The following is a 20,223-nucleotide window of genomic DNA, read 5'->3' as shown; positions in this document are numbered from 1 at the left end:
AAATAAAATAAAATAAAATAAAATAAAATAAAATAAAATAAAATAAAATAAAAACAAAAAACAGGGGCACCTGGGTGGCTCAGTGGGTTAGGCATCTAAGAATTTCAGCTCAGGTCATGATCTCACAGTTCATGGGTTTGAGCCCCAATGGGGCTCTGTGCTAACAGTGTGGAGCCTGCTTAGGATTCTGTCTCTCTCCTCCCTCTCTGCTTTGGCCCTGTTAGCACTCTGTCTCTCAAAAATACATAAACACATTAAAAACAATAAAACCAAAAAACAGATAAGGAAATGTAATCTTTGCAATCTGGATATTAGCACAAATCCTTTAATATATAACACTAGTATTCATATTATTTACTTACCATCATATATATAATATAGCTATTTTTACAAATTGACCTTGAAAAGATAATTACATTTCACTCTCTATTTGTGGCATGTGAAAAATTGATACTAGTGGAAGTCAACCTTAATTGGATTTGGGTTAAGAGAAAAACCATCATTTTCATCAACTAAAACACTTAAACTTTTAAAAACATCTATGTTTATAGAATAAGAAGGTTATATACATACATCAACAGATGCACTCAATGCAAAAGAATCCATTAACAACATGGGGAGTGGGGGGGTCGTTGCGTCCCTCATGGTACATAACTTCCCACACTCCCTGCAGAAGCAGGCGCCTGGGGCAAGGAGTAGTGTTGGGAAGTTCTGAGCCTGAGGAGCCGGGGTTGAGGAAGCAGATTTTACTCAGTGTTTGTTTTTCTGTGTCACAGCTTCCAGCTTACTTAACCATTGGTCTGTTTTCCAGAAGGGCTCAAACTCACAGCTGGCTCCCAGAGCTGAAACTTGAGATGAACCCTTGCCTAAATTACAAGTGAAATTGAACGTGCTGGCCGCTTACCCCTGACCAGAGTATCCATGCGATCATTCTCTCGGGCAGGGGTGTGGTGTGGCCTGCTGGAGGCACTGCACAGACAGCAGCCCAGCTCCCCCCACCACCTGCCACTGAGTGCCCCCCTCTCTGCTGCCTCCTTTCCTCACCCTGTGACCCCTTCAGTTCCCCAAGATGGCTCACTTTCACTTTCTTTGTTACAAAAGTTTAACCTAAGGTTTCCCACATTGATTTTTTTCCCTCAAATCTCCATTTGAAAAATAAACACACACTTATTTATGAATGAGCATAATCTTTTTGTCAGAAACATCAGGGATAAAATGTGGACTTGATGACAGTGATAATTCTGAAAGATTGCTGATTTTGGTGCCTTTCTTCAGGTAGTGTGACTATACTTATGTTCTATAATTTTCAAATGACGCCAATAAGAGGAATGGAGTGTCGACGGCAGGTGCTTTTACACTAACTTGCTAACTCCCTGGCTCTGAGGTTCTTTTCAGATAACCAGAGAAGTCCAGTGTTGGACCCAAATCCAGACCCACCTCAGTAGCTGTTCCCTGTCTTAGATGTTGCCAAATAATACCTAGGACTTTTTTTTTTTTTTTTATGTTTCTTTCTTTCTTTCTTTCTTTCTTTCTTTCTTTCTTTCTTTCTTTAGAGAGAGAGAGAGAGAGAGAGAGAGAGAGAATCCCAACCAGACTCCATGCTGTGGCAGCACTTACCAGCTAATAACCAGTCAGCTGTCTCCAGGCCTTTCAGAAACTCAAGGGAAGGAACTTCCAGCTCTCAGAGCACAGTGACAGGCCTGAAGGAAGAAAATGGCTTGTACTGAGCCATGTCATCAACAGTTCATTTTCTACAAAGGTTTCTATAACTGGACATATTCTAAGTAATGAGGTTGATTGGCCTATAGAGACTAAGGAGGGAACTTTAAAAAAAATTATTAGACTTCAAAAGAATCCTAGAGTTCATCTGATCCCACTTGTCGGATTATAAAAATTACCTGGGTTTTTAAAAAAAAATTTTAATGTTTATTTAGTTTTGAGAGAGAGAGAGAGAGAGAGAGAGAGACAGAACGTGAGTGGGGGAGGAGCAGAGAGAGAGGGAGACACAGAATCCAAAGCAGGGTCCAGGCTCTGAGCTGTCAGCACAGAGCCCAACGTGGGGCTAGAACCCACGAACCGTGAGATCATGACCTAAGCCGAAGTTGGACGCTTAACCGACTGAGCCACCCAGGAGCCCCGGGTCTTTTATTAAATAATGGAAATTCCTAGTCCCTACCCAACCCTACTAAATCATAAGCTCTAAGGAAGGGTCCTAGGAATCTGTGTGTTTTGTTGTGTATTTATTTGTTTTTTAAAAAGCTGCCCAGGTAGTTATTAGGATCAGGCAGTCTGGGGAACCCTGGTATAAGATAATCATCACCCCCTACAGCTGAGAAAACTAGGTCAGATTAATCAATTGATTGAGTTACCCAGTCAGGGAATTAGGCTAACCTGAATTCACTAGGGACAGGATGTTGATCACCCAACCTGAATATCATTTTCCCCATCTCTATGTATGGGATTAGTACTGGTTTCTTGGGGCTGTTATGAGAATAAGATGAGACATTGTGTAATAGTGCTTTCTAAACTATAAAGGGCTAGTTTAATGTCAGCATTCATTAAACAGCTAAACCAGGACACCAGCTCCATAGCTTAGGCTCTACTCTCGTGGGTCTTCAGTACTTTGTTAGGAAGTATTTTGAGCTGATTTTTCCAGACTAGAAACTACCTATAGATTTTTAAGGATGTGACAGATTTCTTATTCTCTGATAGTTTCCTGTTTGGTTTAGAAGCACAAGTTTTGCCAAACTCACAGAAATAAAGGATCAGATTTATGGTTACCAGAGTTGGTGGTGGGGACAAATAGGAGGAAGGTGACCAAAAGGTATAAACTTATACTGGGTGCCTCCGTCCATTAAAGGTCCGACTCTTGGTTTCTGCTCAGGTCATACCTTACAAGTTCCTCAGTTCTTGGGATTCTCTCTCTCCCTCTCTCTCTGCCCCTCCCCCCACTTGCTTATGCACGCTCTCAAAATAAAAAAGATATAAACTTCTAGTTACAAGATAAATAAGTCCAAGGACTATAATGTGCAACATGATGACTACAGTCTAATGTATCATATGTATGAAAGTTGTTTAGAGAGTACATCTGGAGAGTTCTCATCACAAGAAAATTTTTTCTTTTTTTGCTTTCTCTATATGAGATGATGGATGCTAACTAAATTTATAGTGGGCATCATTTCACAGTATGTGTAAGTCAAACTATTATGCAGTACACTGTAAACTTACACAGTGATATATGTCAATGACATCTCAATAAAACTGGCAAAAATCACAGTCTTTTTCAGCCTTTTATTTTAGCCTTTTAAGTTTATTTTTGAGAGAGAGTGTGAGCAGGGGAGGGGCAGGGTAAGCGGGGTTGGGGAAGAGAACCCCAAGCAGACTCTGCACCGTCAGTGGAGAGCCCTACGTGAGGCTGGATCTCACCACCGTGAGATCTTGACCTGAGCCAAAATCAAGAGTCAGAGTCTTAACGACTGTGCCACCCAGGCACCCCAGCCTTTCACTTTCATTACACGTTCTGATGGACCACTAAGCATTTAATAACTCTTGAGCAAAGCTGAGACTTAAACCAGTCATCCCTGTGCAGGTGCGAAATTGAGGCAACTCTTGAGAGGCTGAAGAAACTAGAACGGGACCTCAGCTGTAAAGAGCAAGAGCTGAAAGAGCGGGAAAGACGTCTGAGGATGTGGGAGCAAAAGCTGACGGAGCAGTCCAACACCCCGGTGAGTGCTCCCCATGGGTGACTCGGCCCCCAACTTAGAAGAGGCAGCATGGCGGCCCTCCCCTCCCCCACGGCCACCTCCCTCACTTCCTGCCTTATGCCTGCACGGTGAAGGGCCTGCGTTTACACTCAAGTAGTGCTCGGATCTCGTTTCAATTAACAAAATGCCAGAAATTTAAAAGAAAAGCTTAGCCTATTTCTGGCCCTTTCTCTAAGTACTGTTATTCTGTCAGCGTGTTTGTATATTAGAATTACAAAAATAAAATGCAGTGTATTTTCGCACCATCTGTTAGATCCCCAGAACACGTGCCTAACGGCTGATTAACTCCATAGAGCCCATCAGGAATTAATAAGCGGAACGCCGAGGCAGCTCGCTGTCCAAGAGTCTCCATGTGGCAGAACTTAAGCAAGTTTTCCTTCTAAAAGAGAACAAACTTGGTGACATATCAACGACCAGCATTAATATTCCTTGCTCCATTTAGTGTTACAATCACTGCAGCAAAAGATTGGAAAAAGATGTCCCTTGTGACAAGCCTCTAATATTTACTACTTAAGAACTACCTTTTTTCCCAAGCTTTTTATTTAGAGGAAGATAAAAATTCTTCATAAGGATTTCACTATTTCTGTATTTAACTTATACATTGACATGATATATTAAAGTCTAACCAAATTTCAGGATTCTTCCCTATTTTGAATGGTTTATCATTTCAGGAATTTAGTAGATCATTGGCTTTTTTGGGTTTTTTAATGGGTAAAATTTGTCCACTTTACATATTTTTTCTACCGTTTATTCATTTTTTGATAGAGACAGAGAGTGAGTGGGGGGTGGGACAGAGAGAGAGGGAGAGACAGAATCTGAAGCAAGCTCCAGGCTCTGAACTAACATCACAGAGCCTGACACAGGGCTCGAACTCATGGACCATGAGATCATGACCTGAGCTGAAGTCGGACGCTTAACCGACTGAGCCACCCAGGTGCCCCAATATTTGTCCACTTTGAAAACCAAGTAATGGTAAGATTAAAAGTAAAATTATGTATTTTAAATTCATTTTTGATAGTTGCTGCGGTAATTATACCCAAAAAATACTTACATGCTCTTCACTTGGTGATCTTCAAAAAGCTTTCCTATTTTTAAAAGCCTTAATCTCCATTAAGCAGCCAGTGCCCAGTTGCAGAGTATCTTCCAATGTCTAAAGAATAACATAGTTTGCCTCCTTTTCCGGTTTATGTGGAAAAGCAACCTGATATCCAAAAAAAGGGAAATACAATGAAGTTAAGTATTTATTATCAGATTTAACTTTTTCCAAAATGACTCTGGCCATCCACGGACTTCCAAAGCAAGAACTGAATTGCTATACATAAGACTGCCATGGGACATTACAAAGGTACTACATTTAGTAAGTTCATTTGGCTCTCAAGAGGAAAGTCGAGTCTGGTTGAATCGGTATCAACAGGCGGACTCAGAAAGCATCACCCTAAGGGTCTTCTGGGAGCACGGCTTCTCCCAGAGCTGAGGAGAGGCAGACACATGGCTGTCTTCTGAAGGCTGAGAGGCGTTTTTTTTTTTTAAAGTACATTGAAATCTTAAGCTATAAAGCACTGCATGGCTTGACTCTTTCTAAATGTAGCATTGTAAGAAAAAACTTTAAACTACCTATTACAGTATGCTTTAGAAGCTTTCTTTGGTTTATCGGCATTAGTTTTGCTAAGAAATCATGGGCTGCCTTGCACACATTATTGCTATTAGTAACATAGTTGTGTAATAAATAATGAAACAGTAGGAGTGCTCAGTAGGTTCTATGCTTGCGTTTTAACTCCAGAAAACTTTCTGTAAAGGAACCGCTCTGAAGGCTACCATCTAACAATGGACAGCATGAAGCATGATCTCAGAGTTTCTTCTTCTTCTTTTTTTTTTTTTTTTTACCTATGAGGGCTAAGTTTTCTTTCTTACAGTACTTGCTTTTAATGTCTCTTCTGCTTAGAGCTCATATTTCTGAAGGAAAGAAAGTTTGTGCTCAGGTATTTTCTAAGTGGGTATTTTCTTTTATCCTCACATCAGTTTCTAGTTGACTTTAAATGAGGTTTCTGAGAGAAAGATGAAATAAACCTTTTAAAAAGGAAGTGGCTGGAGGTTTAGGTTTTCTGTCTGTAGCCTCATCTTAATTATAAAAGTTTAACATTTATGTAACTTCATAAAAAATAGTATTATTGGATTTATTTCAAGCAGGGACACCATTTACTTTCCTGAAATTAAAACATTAGTTGAAGATATTTGGGAAGAGGAATTCTCCCATACAGAAATACAGACAGTGTTTGTTTTTTAATTATTGTTGCAGCTTGATGTAAAAATTTGATTTCTCTTAAACATCAAAGCTTATTTGAGAGACATCTGTTGAGAAAGCGAGGACAAAGCTCTCTAAAGAGAATCTAACAATTGAAAACAAATTTGAGAAGCTGCAAAGTTTGGCTGCAAGGAAAATAATATCCTGTTTCCAGTGTTAAAGGATCTAACACAATTTTTTCCTTCTTTATAACTGTATTTTTTAGCTGAAGCATGTGAAGTTCTTATTGATGTAACAACTCTGGAAATCTTTTCCTAATAGAGTAAGATATTTTTTAAAAGCCCAACTCCAGGGGGCGCCTGGTTGGCTCAGTCAGTAGAGCATCTGACTCTTGATCTCAGGGTCGTGGGTTTGAGCCCCGTGTAGGGTGTAGAGATTACTTAAAAAAATAAAACTTAAAAAAAAAAAAAAAAAAAAAAAGAACCTCAACTCCAACTTCAGTTTAAAAATTAGGAAACTGGCCCTAAAAACCATATTTATACCCAGGATGTAAATGTCATCCCATGTTATTTGTGCACTATTTATCATAAATTTACCCATATTTGAACACCACCAAAAATATAAGCCTTAATTTGCTTATTTCTCAAAAGAAGAGGCAGTAACACTTTTCAGATCCTGACAGACTCCTGAAATGAATAAGACCAGCATTTATGGGAATAGGTTAGTTGTTCAAAATCATGATGTAAGGTAGAAAATAGAGTTCTACCACTGTGAGAGGGGGAATTCCTAGAAAAAAGAGTTCTACTACAAGAAGGGCACTTAGAGAATAGAGCAAAAGGTAACAGTCTAAATTAATACTAATTTTCTCTCCCCCAAATTTTCATATGTATTTATGTCCTTAAGTATTAGAGACAGATCTAGAATTTGTTCACTAAGTGAATTAATTATTTCATAAGTCAAGTAACTAGGTTTCTATCTGGTTGTAATAAATAATAAGCAGAAACTACTGAATCCTAGACTCCTTTTTAATTTAGAGTCAGATGATAATCTAGATAGAAAGGAGATTAATGGCCCAGATTTCTGTAGAAGGGTATTGACTACTGAACTGTCTTTATGCTTCCTCTGAACTTGATCCTTTGGTACAAGGTTCCTTCATTTTTTACTTGAGATTTAATCTCTACTTAATTTCTTTTTAATTTAATATTTAACGTTTCTGTGTGAAAGTGAAATTGGAAAAAATTAAGAGAGATCCTAAAAACTGTTGTAAGCGAAATGAGGGCTTAAAACTTGCAACTTCCTTCCCATTTGAAATCTGGCCTGCTGTGGCGCTCTGCAAACTTTTGGTTGTGGTTTACTCTGTCATTTATAAATTATGGCAAATATGCTGGAGCCAAACCTGCCATTAAATACGTTTTTACAGGATTCCCTACATTCGTTTATTTCACTAATCATTTACCTTCTGTGCAGCACCCACTAATTTTGTGGTATCTGTTTCCTTTATTTAAATTGGTCCTAATTTCTCTTTTTGCTTCTGTCCTTTCTTCCCTCACGATAGCTTCTCTTGCCTCTTGCTGCAAGAATGTCTGAGGAGTCTTACTTTGAATCTAAGACAGAGGAGTCAAACAGTGCAGAGATGTCATGTCAGATCACAGCAACAAGTAACGGGGAGGGCCATGGCATGAACCAAAGTCTGCAGGCCATGATGCTGATGGGCTTTGGGGATATCTTCTCAATGAACAAAGCAGGAGCTGTGCTGCATTCTGGGATGCAGATAAACATGCAAGCCAAGCAGAATTCTTCCAAAACCACATCTAAGAGGAGGGGGAAGAAGGTCAACATGGCCCTGGGGTTCAGTGATTTTGACTTGTCAGAAGGTGACGATGATGATGATGATGATGATGACGGTGATGAGGAGGATAATGACATGGATAATAATAGTGAATGAAAGCAGACAGCAAAGTAAGAAAATTGAAAATGTTCGGCAAACCAAAAGAAACTTGCTACTCAGTCTGTACGAAAACCAGTAAGGAGGTAGAAAAGTAAGCACGGAATTTTTAAGCCAATCACATTTCTATGACAGTCATTTCTTTAATGATTTTACTTTTTTTTTTTCCTGCTTACAGAAAAATGGGGGGGGGGGGGGGGGGGTTAAGCCAGAAAGGTATATTTAATGTAGTCAGCAAATGTGGTGCCTGATTATAGAAATTTGTGACTCTATTATACAATATAGTATTTTTCACAACTAATTATATTCTGGCTTTTTTTTTTCAAGCAAATACTTTATACTTTGATTTGATTTCATTTATTTAATTGCTTAAGAAAACTTACATTTTGAAAAAGCACTCTTAACTCCTAATTCTTCTTTGACACTGATTTTCTTGTAACACACTACATTTCTTTTTCTTCTGGCAATATGCTGTGCTGTCAGAAATAATTGAGAGTGACTACAAAATCCAACAATAAAAAAATTGAGATGAAAGGCGGCGATCACAAATACTTCAGAAATACCTAAATGCTAAGAATTTTCAATACTTAATAGCACAACTACTCACAGTAAAACCTGAGAGATGTTCTTAATAGTATACTGGAAGAAGAAATACTCTAATTTGAAACCAACAGCAGATGTTGCAGGCTTTCATGCCAGTGCTAGCCCTGGAAGCTTCTGAACAACACACGATCATCTGAGGCGTAGTTTATAAAAGAAGGGTATGGTCTTAAAGGGAAACTTACAGGCAGGGCAGCTCAAGTGCTAATACAGACCTGCTCTGCGCTGCCAGTAAGGATATACGCATGTTCTTTTTCCACAGGGGCATGATCATTCTGGGTTCTAAATATATGCAGAGATGTTTTAAAGAGGGAACTAAATATATAAAGGGAAGAGCAAAGGTAAATTATATCTACTGAGACAGACGTGGAGGATGAAGGGTACTTTTTAATTCAGATCCAGCCTCCCAGAATGTTTTTGGGTTTTTTTTTTGGACCTGGATTGAGCCACACTGGTGATAAATGGAAGTGAATGTAGGTGCCATCTGAAAACCTAGTTCTCCAGAGAGAGGTTCTCAGAATGTTATCACATTTGTCAAAGCTATAAAACACTGTTTGAAAAAACAAAACGAACTACAAAACATTTGTAGTCCTATATATACAAGAAAGGCAAAAGAATAAAAACTTTTTTCAGCCTATTTTGGAAAGAAGGGCCATTCATTTGACTATTAAATTAAAACACTTTTGGTAGTTCTTTTTATGGGGAATTTAAGAAAGGAGATCATCATAGATATTATCTAATACTATTTCCAAGTACACTCAATCAGGAAAGTCTCTGGAAATTTGAAGCATGACAGGCTTCTAATCCCTATTAACAGCTGAAAAATACCACAAAATGATCAGTACACTGTGCCAGCTTTATTTGGAGAAAAATAACTATTAAAATGTCCTGGGGTGTGAAATGCAGAACAGTCTATATGCCATGGTGATAAAGAGAAGGATCTGTAGTCAAATTATGATTCAAAACTGCCGTGTAATCTGTTAGAAATTTAACCTGCGTATCTGTCTGCTCATTTTTGCCATGGGAATGGTAACAGTACCCGCTTCAAAGGATTGCTGAAGGGATTAAATGAAATAATACATGTAAAGCACTTAACACAGAACCAGGCCCATGGGAAGTGGTCAGTTAACTTTAGCAAGTCTTCATTATGCCAGTGAAAAATAAGTGGTTACAGTAACCTGGAAAATTATCAATTTCAAGTAATACTTATTGAGTAGTAGGCAATGAAAGTTAAAGTAAACAGCTTTCGGGAAAGATGAAGAAAGCATTCTTAGAACGTAAACTATATAAACAAATTTAACCTGGTGTTCTTTCAAGACTACATACCTGAGGGGTTTGCAGGCCCTGCTACCACCCATAGACTAAGTAAAAACAGAATGAATAGGTAAGTCTTTCCCCTGGAAGATGGGTTCCCTCCATACCCAATCTAGTACACCTTCTGTCTATGCAGCCATTCACAGATGCACACTACACAGTGCTGCCGGCAAACAGGCACAAACCTCAACAGGTGTCCTGTTGGTGCGTGGACGTAAGAGGAGCACTCCTTGACTCAAGCTGAGCCCCTCAAGCTGAGCATCTGGGAGCCAAGCAGAGGGGTGGTTTTCAATTCTTGACTTCCCAGCATGCCCTGGGGGCACTGTAGTCCAGCAACCTGGAGGAGAGAATCAAGGAGCAAGTAGTTAACATTTTTTTTTTAATGTTTATTTATTTTTGAGAGAGACAGAGACAGAATGCGAGTAGGTTGGGGGAGAGAGAGAGGGAGACACAGAATCCGAAGCAGGCTCCAGGCTCCGAGCTGTCAGCACAGAGCCCGACGTGGGACTCGAACTCACAAGCTGTGAGATCATGACCTGAGCTGAAGTCAGACGCTCAACCGACTGAGCCACCCAGGTGCCCCAAGTAGGAAGTAGTTTAAAAGCCTCTTGCACATCTTTCTAGAGAAAGATAAAGTCATTCATTCCACAGATATTCATTGAGCCCCTTCTCTGTGCCAGGGACTGTTCCAGGGACCAGCTAGAGGGAGACCCTGGTGCTCATGGAGCACACCTGCTAGTGAGCAGAGATCCTGACAGTAAACAAGTGGGTTCTATAGTACGTAAACACTTGTTAAGTGCATGCTGAAAAACGGAGCAGGGCAAGAAGATGACACACACGGAGGAATGTTGTGGGTTTTCAAGTGTGGTCGGACAAGGCCTCGCTGATCAGGGAATGTCTGTGGGCTAATTTTGAGATCTGTGCACTTTATGTAAGAATGTAAACCCTGCCTCTCATTCAAGAATCCTCATCAACAAATTTAGAACATATAAACAGAACGAAACTGACATTTTTTTCTTAATTTACATATAAATCTATCATAATTACACATAAAGTTTCGGTGCATTAATAGAAGCAGCCAAATAGGGCTAGAAGAGAAAGGTAATAGGACTCAGACCTAGGGGTTACCGTTAATTAGGGAATATCTCCCTGATCTCTCCACTGCTGTCAACTTCCTCACCAGTATTCAGGGATTTAGGGTACAGCAGAATTGAAAACTTCAGTGATAAGCTTGAAATTGTTCTCCACCTGGAATTGTATTTTATTATAGGTAATTATCATACAGCATTACTTTGTTTCAGATAAGTCCCTTTCTAGGGTTTTGAACATCCCTAAAGTCTAAATCCTATAAACAAAATTTTAAAGTGGTCTCACTCTATCTGTGAAGATTATTTAGAAGACTTTAGACTCTTATTACTTTTCAAAGGAACTGTTTATTATGCACATTTTCTAATGATGTTAATTGTACAGCTTCTAATTCACTTTTCAAATTAGTTTTTCAAATGGCAAATTGTTGATGTTGGATTTATTTCCAATTACTTGACTTACAAAAGTGTATACTTATAAAGAAACACTAAGAAATTTAAAGATTCACAATAATAATTGAAACTCTAAATTGTCATAATTTTCAGAGTCCTACAACTGAAAATATAATTACTCTTTTTCATCTCTTTTTCTATATTCATAAAGTTGACGATCTAGAATTTGATGACTCTCTACCAGCCATTCTCGTCTTGGGCACCTAATGATGTTTGGGGGGGGAGGAGGCTGGAGAATATTTTTGGTTGTCACAGTGACTGGGGTGTATTTAATGCCCAGTGCCAAAAATGGTAACATCCTGCATGCCAGGGACAGTCCCACCCAATAAAGAATTCCATTTACCAATAGCATTGTCCCTTTCCCCTTTAAGAAACTTGCTAAACCTGGCAGTTTTACAGTTCTGTATCAAATTTTTCTCCCTCAAACAAAATTGCTCAAGTCAAAAGATGCATTTCCAAAATTACAACTACTGTACAATCTATAGTTTATAGGTTTGTGGCATTTATCTTAAATCCTCCCTTGTGGAAATGGTTTCTTTCCCCTTAAGAATGCTGGTGGAAACTTTATAAAACAGCAAAATTTACCTGGGGTGGGGGTTGGTGTCACTCTGTTACACTAATTCCAAAATAAGTAAAAAAGGAAAACATCACTGAGGGAGCTATAGTTCTTCAAAGCAGCCAGGTTAATTTAAAAGGGCTGTGTGTGTGTGTGTGTGTGTGTGTGTGTTAAGTAAAATCACATTTTAGTATTTTACATTAATAACCAATGGGAAGAGTTGAAGGCACATAGGACACTTGTTTTGGATCCTCTGGAAATGTTGAGGGCCAGTTTTTAGCCAGTGATGTTTAACATGCAGCAAATCTGTTCGATTTTAACACCAGCTGAGTTAATTCAAAATTGATTCCCATTAAAATCAAGGAATCAGACATAAGATTTGGGAGAGATCCAGAATGACTTCTCCTAGAACTATGATGTACATAACTTTATTTTTCAGAGTTTTCATTGGAGTAGTAAGAATTTCATGAAAGATCATTTTAAAAGCTATTCTGAGTTAAATATTGAGACTTTTTTGGTTTTTGATACGCTAGACTTGTTGCAGCATTTGAAAACTAGCACATTCTCACTCTACCACATATGAGAGAGCATAATTTTTCTATAATCAGGCACCTTTTGCTGCTTTTGAGTAAGACTGTTTTCCTGTTTAGACTTTAAGCGTTGCCAGAAAGAACAATCTGTTCTGTTCTTTCGATTGTGGCCCAGCCTGATAGCTGTAGCATTTCTGTGATGAAAAAGGAGCGTGTACCAGGAAATCTGAAGGGCTAGCTAGCCATGTTCGTTTATGCTTCAACTATCAGTTGCACACTATTGCCTATGAGGAGCTTTCTGGCATGTGATTATTGACTTTAAAACTAGTGTTTCAAGCACCTACATTAATTATTTTATATTGTGTGCAGAACAGTTTAACTTTTAATGTCAGATACAATACACTGCACATATTGCTTTTGCACTTTTAGAAATTTTGTACTAAATAATAGGAAATATTTATATTCTTTGAGTGTGAGCTTTGAATAGATGGCATTATCACTTTTTTTTTTAACAAAACCTTTTTCTCAACTATTCTGTTGCAATATTATTCTGAGCAAATCCTATGCCAAATATCTTGTATAATGTTTGTATGGAAGATTACATATCACTCGTGTGTGGTAAGACTACTCAGTTATTGATTTCATAGTTGGAATTTGATATTCCAGCACAAGTCCACAATGTATTCAGAAATCCAAGTTGGTGTCATACATTTCATTTTGATGTGAACTTTTCTTTGCTTTTTTCTTTGTTTTAAGACTCCATTTTGCAATAAACGTTTTGACAGTAAATCCCTTTGTTATGTGTTGCTGTGTATATCAGATCTTTGTTAGATGGGATTTCCCAACATCCTTGGAAGGAATCACGGTCACACGCATGCACATGAATGTGAGCTTTTCTCTCCTGAAATCAGTTGAGTGTAAATAATGAATTTGTAAAGTGATGGGGCAGTCACGAGGTGGATTTTTTTCTTATCCTCAAAAGAACAAAAGGCTTAGAACTCATGCTACAGCAGATACACTGACATGCTAAGAAGGTACAGAAAGCATAAAGGAAATGGTAAACCACTATGTGGCTAGAGATCATTAACTCTTACCCCCATCTTGCCAAATTCAAACCGTCTTGAAGCAGTGTCTGGCTCCAGCCTTCCTATCACTGATCTCTGCAAGCCTTGTGCAAGAATCCTGCCAGAGTGATTATCAAACTGAATCTATGCCTTTCCCTTGGCGTCCTCTTGACGAGCCACTCTAGGAGGGCAAGAGAACTCTTCCCCTCTCCTTTTGACCTTAAAACCAAATGTGATGGGTTTTGATTAGTTGTTTCATTTACAACCTTTATTCAAGAAATACTTAACGATTTTGCTTAGCACAACATTTGGGAATTGTATAAAAATTAAACCACCACATATCCCCCCACTCCCTATAGAGGCCAGCCTTGATGCAAGGAAAGAGTTCTGTAAAGTCAGTCTGTTGTTCCTTGAACTCATCAAAAAAGTTCCTTATTTCACATTTGTTTCCGTGATGGGAAAAGGGAATGACATGTTCCTGCAGCTGTATTCAGCTGCCCCATGAACAAATAAAATGTCATGGGGCAGCTAGAACACTCAAACTGTACACAATCAAATATATCATAACTTGTGGGTTTACAACAAAAATTCTGATTGGCTCCCTAGAGATTTTTAATCATTGCCAGAGAGAATTTAGGCATTTTAAGCAAAGATGTTAAGCATTTCCCCTTTATCCTCCAATATACACACGCTGCATCCAGTGCTCCAGTAAGGCAAACATGCCATGCCCCCCTTCCCTCCTGTCCCCAACACCAGTGCCAGTGTCTGGCCTTCCTGCTTCTCCTCAAGTAGAATCACATCTCTGTTCTTTGTGCCCTAGAGTACCCAGCTCAAGCCACCATGCCTTCCATCCCCATCTTGGTCTATGAAACCCTCCCTTTTCCCTGGTATATCTGCACACATTGAATTCTCTATCAGAGGATTCAGCATTTTAGTAAATGCACCTTGCAGCTGGATTCATTCAACAAAATGGTTCAACAAAAATTTACCAAGTATTGTAAGCCAGGCACTCTGCTAGGCACTGAGTAAGCCAACATGAAGGTAGCCTTAAACTCCTTCATCTATAATCCGTATCGGTTTCACCCCCAATTAAATTAAAAGCTCCTTAAAGGGAGGAGCATACCTTTCCTAGTATGGTTTTGAGCATGTGAGTTCAAAATATTTGCAGATTAGAAACTCCCCCACCTTCCGATTTTTACACTAATAGTAAAAGCAACCAGATTCAACTTTGTTTTTCAATTCATTCACCAAAAAAAAAAAAAAAAAAAAAAAAAGTTATTTGTAACAAAGGTTGAAAGGCACTGCCATGTTACCTTACAAGCAATCCAACCATGCTGGCAAGTTAAGTTAGTTAAAGCTAAAGGGTGTGGCAAACTCTAATTCAAGACACAGGACACAATTTTTTTTTCAAATTATGTAGGCGTTTATCATTTAGTCCATTGCCATGGGCATATACTGAAGCAAGTAGCTCTTTGGCTTTGAAAATGATGCAGGCCAAAGTCCTTTTGCAAAGTATTTCATGTCTACATCTGAAAAGGAGAGAGGTTAGTGGTTTCATTAGAGCAAACTCTGCAATGTGGGTTTCTTGGGACGACAGTTCCAGTTTCACCCGTCCTTCTTCATCCATGGATCCTAAAATTTCCTTTTAAAAATATAATGCAAGTGAGTCATTTGGCTAACCACTTAGAAATTCCCCTGTAAGCAGCAGCATATATGGATGCCTGGCTGGCTCAGTTCGTAGAGCAGGCAATTCCTAATCTTGGGATTTTGAGTTCAAGCCCCACATTGGGTGTAGATATTACTTAAAAAAAAATAAAGTCTTTTCATCTTGGTAAACTACCCCAACAGTGTGAAGTTAGAATTCCATCAGGGTGATGCCAGGTTCCATTTGAAATTTATTTGCAACCTGCTTGGGCACAGAAGCCGTTGTCTCCACAAACATTGGTGTGGTTGAACTGACAGTTAATGTGTTGTGATCTGGAGTTCACCGTTAAAAGGGTCACCCAAGCAAAGTCCTGGAGTTTATTTGGTTATTAATATGATTGTTGGCACATCCTATGCAATGTATCTAAATTGAATTATGGTATCAGATAAAATTATAGATGGGACTAATGCTTGTGTATCGTCCATTATCATGTGTAATCAATAAACGATTTAATATTCTCTTGAAAAAAATTTAAAAAATAAAAAATAAAAAAAAAGTAGCAGCAGCAGCAGCATAAAGGTCATCTGATTACCAAAGTGTTGCTTCAGAATTTTCATGAACAATCCGATGATCCTCATGCTGAGTGGGAATTCCAAGGGAGGCTCTGGTATCTGGCAAATGTCAGAAGCTCCTGGCCTGTCAAACCCTATTGTGGGAGGGAAGTCTACTCTTGGTGTGCCAAGTACCGAGAGAGGACAGTCTCAAGATCTACAGCCCCTGCTGCAACAGCTCACCAAGTGCAATGAATTGTTACTGACAAGCTGGTGCCCGGGATTGGCTTCTGTGGGTAAATGCTTGGAGCGATGAGAAATTCCCCTCAAGGTCAGGAGAACTGCTTGCCATTCAACCTAACCTGCCAAGGAAGAAACCGAGCCAGAGCAGCGGCCGAAAGCTAAAATAGGGGAGACAAGAGATGAGCCAAAAAGACAATGATAATATTACTTTTGTTTTTCACTGCATTCGTATTTCCCATGCAGCTGCTGCCTTCCTTTGAGATTGGCTCATGGACTGAAGATGACGTGGTAAGCGGCTTCTGTTAATGCCTCCTTTGACCTGGGCAGGTATTTCAGACATTGGTCCACAAGCTACAGATGCAGCTGGAGGGGTCGGGGCCTTAAGAAAATCTAACTAGGAGAAGTTGACAAATTCCTTGTTTTTCTATTTTTAATGCAGTAATGATTTAAAATAAGGCCTCAAGAGCAAGGCAAGTATCTTCAAATCTTACAAGAGGATTCCACTTCCCTATTTGCTCTGAAAGGTATTCCAGAATACTATAATGAATACCAATGGCAAAGTTAAAGGAGTGATCCAGGATACCAAATGAACAAACGTGAAAACAGTTTGATCTTAAGTTTTCCTAAAACACCAGGGATGGACTGGAACCACAGTGGAGAAAGATCTGGGAAAGGCAGCTCTAGACTGGGATTCCACTGAACTGGGTCTCCTTCCTACCTTAGGCCTGTTTGAAAGTGACGGGTGCATCTGTCCTCTGGCCTTTCCCAGGAAGAACGGATGCAAGCTCCCAGACATCCTCTGCAGCTGCAGCCAGAGGAGGAGGACAGATTACTTAAGTCCAGAGGAAGTTCTACACCTTACACTTGGGTAGAGACCCTAAGGAACAATCCTTCTTAGCCTGTTGCGTCTCTGTATTTGCTTCTTTAGTGAAAAGTCTGGAGAATTCTTGATCAGAGACCTCAGGGGCTTATACTTGTCCAGGTCCATTTTATAGGCTCAAGTCCCCTTAAATGAAAAAGAAAAACAGCTGTAATGCCAGCCTTAGCAAGCCCTCACCCCAGAGAACAGACCAGATGCCACAGTGTACAAATTCACTGCTAGAAACTCTTAGGAAGGTCTGTTTACCTACCTCAAGCTGGTTTCTGGACTGGGGCGTTTTCCTCCCTGCCCACCATGCTCTGGTGAAGTAAAACTGCTTTCAACATTAGCTAACCTCTTTGGCTTCTATAGGGTGAGGAAACTTGGCACCACTTGCCTCTACTTCTTCCCATTCACTGGGCCTCGTGGTTGGTCAAGTTCCCACCAGCCCTGATTGTTAACAAGGAAAAAGAACTTAGGATCTATTCATGGGTCTGGATATAATCCCTTTATCCCCAGCTGGAAAGTTGGCCCATCTCATTTGAGAAGAAATTTTTTAAAAAGCACTGAGCTCTAACAGTTATTTTTAGTCTTTGCTCTGAGGTCGAGTGGTTTTCAAGCCATGTAAATAAAATCCCAGGGTCAAGGGATCCCCAGAGAATTGCTGGGACTGGGTCTGGCCTCCCTTCTATGTGAGAGGCTACCAGTAAACACGTGCCAAGTGATATTCAAGGACAGAGGGTCACTGGGTCCAACTTCATTCTATACAGGAAGCTCTGTGCTTTAACTTGTCTTGGGCCACAGAGCTACTTCCTGACCAGGCCTAAGACATAGCATATTCTGCCCACTTCTCTGTCCACTGCTGTGTGGTCCCTGCTCCCCATACAATTCCTGGGTAAACCAGTACCCCTCAGTAACTCCGGGGATGACCAGCACATAAAGAGAAAAGTCATTATAAGAACCTTCTTGAAGGCTTTTTTTAAATCTCCCAAATAAAAAGCAAAACCCACATTTCCTCAAGTATCCCAAGATGTCCACAGGGAGGGGTATCTCCAATTTGAGAGCTTGATGTTTTAAATCCATAAAGAAGAATGTCTTTCATTTTACCTTGATGGTTGAGCCAAAACTTACATTGCACAACTACAGATATTTTAATCTATCAAAAAGTGTGTTTTACTGTGAAGTCAGGCCACTGACCGTGTGTGAATCTTCAAATCCATATGTGTCCTCTCTTTCACAGTATTTTTGGGTTCAGCAGCTCGTCAGAAAAGGCAAGTAGAATAACTTACCTTCTTAATTCATGCAGTTAACTTTGCTCAGGGCATGGTTTCATCTCATTTTGTTCTGCCTTCTAATCCCTTCCTTCAGGGGACTCTTCCGAAGAGATGAGCATATATGCAAGCTTGTTTAAGGAAAACAACATTACAGGAAAGCGACTGCTTCTTCTGGAGGAAGAAGACTTGAAGGACATGGGCATTGTCTCCAAGGGGCACATCATCCACCTGAAGGTACCTCAGAGAGGGAGGACAGTTGGTTGACAATCTTTACTGAGCACCTACTACGTAGCAGACCTTGTGTCATGTCAGAGGCTGAGGATACACATGCGAGTGCAATTGGCTGTTACGGTGCTGACATACTCCCATACCAGCTGATAATTAGCCTTTGCCCCCATGGGACCCCCACTCCCTCCTCATAATCCAACAGCAAAAGGGTTAATACCCAGCACAGCAGAAGTCACCTAGATACACCTGAATATCACTCCATGCCCTCAGGAAGTCCCCAGTTCAGTGGAGAAGACAGGGATTGATCATGCAATCGTGATAAAAAGACAGCTGTAGGAAATGCCACAAAGGAGAAGTGAGGTTGAGATGAGGAAAGTCTTTTGCAAAGAAGTTGTGAAGGAGCTGAGAGCCTAAAGACAAGCAAGTGTGAACCAGGGGAAGGGGATACAGAGGAGGAGGTGTTCTGAAAGGGAAGGCACCGCCAGTGGCAAGGCTGTGATGTGAGAGGCAGCTTAGTGGGCCGGGAGGCCCTGGAGACGTGTTTGTCCGGTGCCTGCAGACCCGCCGTCCACCCGGGAAGACAGCTGGTGATTCCCTTAAAGGCCAGAGAGGCTGGCTGCCCATTAGGAATCCCTAAGGATGCTGGGCCTGTGCAAAGTAAAAGCTAAGCCACTGTAGTACCTAACCTCACGGGAATGTGTGTTCGGTTTGCAGTGTTTGTACTTTTGACCCGGAACGGACACACCACGTGTGTATTCTAATCCTTCATTTTCTCAGGAAATCCTAACATGTCCCCCCAGACTGAAGTCTTGAACACTTTAAAAGCGAAACCTGTTTTTGGTGCTGTTGCTTTTCTTTTCTTTTCTTTTTTTGGTAGTTTAGCAACCAGATCTGTTTCTTTGTCTTGTTTTTTAGCTACCCAAACCAAATAAGTGCTGGCATCTGTGTGGACGCTGTTACTAGAGATGTGTTTCAAGAGAGATTTTAGGATGAAATCAGTTTGTTCCCCGGACCTTCTCAACCCCATTGTGGGTGGATGGAGGGGTGGGCATAGGTTAGAAAGAAGTCAAAGAAGGAAAGATAGAAAAAGCAGCTTCCTAGCCAAACCCTATCTCACAAAGTCTCTACTAACACGTCAACTGCTTTTCCCTTTACTTCAGTTAAAGCCACGGGTGTGGCTTTTTCCTTTCTAAGGAAATCCCCTCTGAGGTCCAAAGAGAACCCCTCTACTTCCGTTCTGCGAGCCCTGGGCCCATGCAAGGGCTGTCCTTACAGCCCGAGCACCTGTTGGATGATGGCTTAGCCTTAACCTCACCATCTTCTCCCTCTTAGAATAGGGCAGGAAACCTCATTCATAAACATACATCTCAGAGGCTGGCAAGTAATTTAATCTCGACCTCTGGGTGTGGGCACATCCATCCTGAAAAGCTAAGCTGGCTCAGATGGGCTGCGATGGGAAAAATTATTTTCTCTAGTGCAGAGAAGTTTCAAGTTTCCAACAGAGCAATGTGGTAAATCCTGTCCTATTTGGCAGATGACAAGTAAGATGCTCCGACCTCCCTTTCCCTCTGCTGTCTTTGAAAAAGGACCAACATTCCTTAAGGAGCTGTCAGAAGGAAAGAGGGTGGCAAGCTTTAAATCACAGAGCAATAGTGATTTAAATACCCCCGAGCGGGCCTAGGAGACAGTGCCCCCTCCATGCTGGTTGGTATCATTAGGGCAAGCAACGTCCAAACTTATTATTGTTCAACAAATTCAGTGAATGCCTACTACCTGCAAGATTGGGCCTGTGCAGATACGAAGAAGAATCCTGCCCTTGAGGAGTGTACGCCCCAGAGAAGAGAAAACATGTACATGCAACTTCTCATGA

At 40.3% G+C, this 20,223-nt stretch overlaps 1 protein-coding gene across 3 annotated transcripts in view; it reads left to right on the top strand.

The window, feature by feature from the left end:
• Positions 1 to 20,223, top strand: part of MAP3K20 (mitogen-activated protein kinase kinase kinase 20) — a 187,150-nt gene that overhangs the window by 135,325 nt on the left and 31,602 nt on the right. For 2 of the 3 annotated variants that reach the window (XM_049615510.1, XM_049615511.1), the window contains exons 11-14: positions 3,590 to 3,725; positions 16,236 to 16,280; positions 18,092 to 18,122; positions 18,220 to 18,359. In XM_049615510.1, coding sequence (XP_049471467.1) covers positions 3,590 to 3,725; positions 16,236 to 16,280; positions 18,092 to 18,122; positions 18,220 to 18,359 — 352 coding nt within the window. Of the gene's footprint in view, positions 1 to 3,589; positions 3,726 to 7,561; positions 13,279 to 16,235; positions 16,281 to 18,091; positions 18,123 to 18,219; positions 18,360 to 20,223 lie in introns of those variants that run through there. The other variant, XM_049615512.1, reaches the window with a different exon arrangement.

The sequence above is a fragment of the Panthera uncia genome (genome assembly GCF_023721935.1).
Source record: "Panthera uncia isolate 11264 chromosome C1 unlocalized genomic scaffold, Puncia_PCG_1.0 HiC_scaffold_3, whole genome shotgun sequence".
In the NCBI taxonomy this organism is placed as follows: Eukaryota; Metazoa; Chordata; class Mammalia; order Carnivora; family Felidae; genus Panthera; species Panthera uncia.
This window is presented reverse-complemented; position numbering and strand designations above follow the sequence as displayed.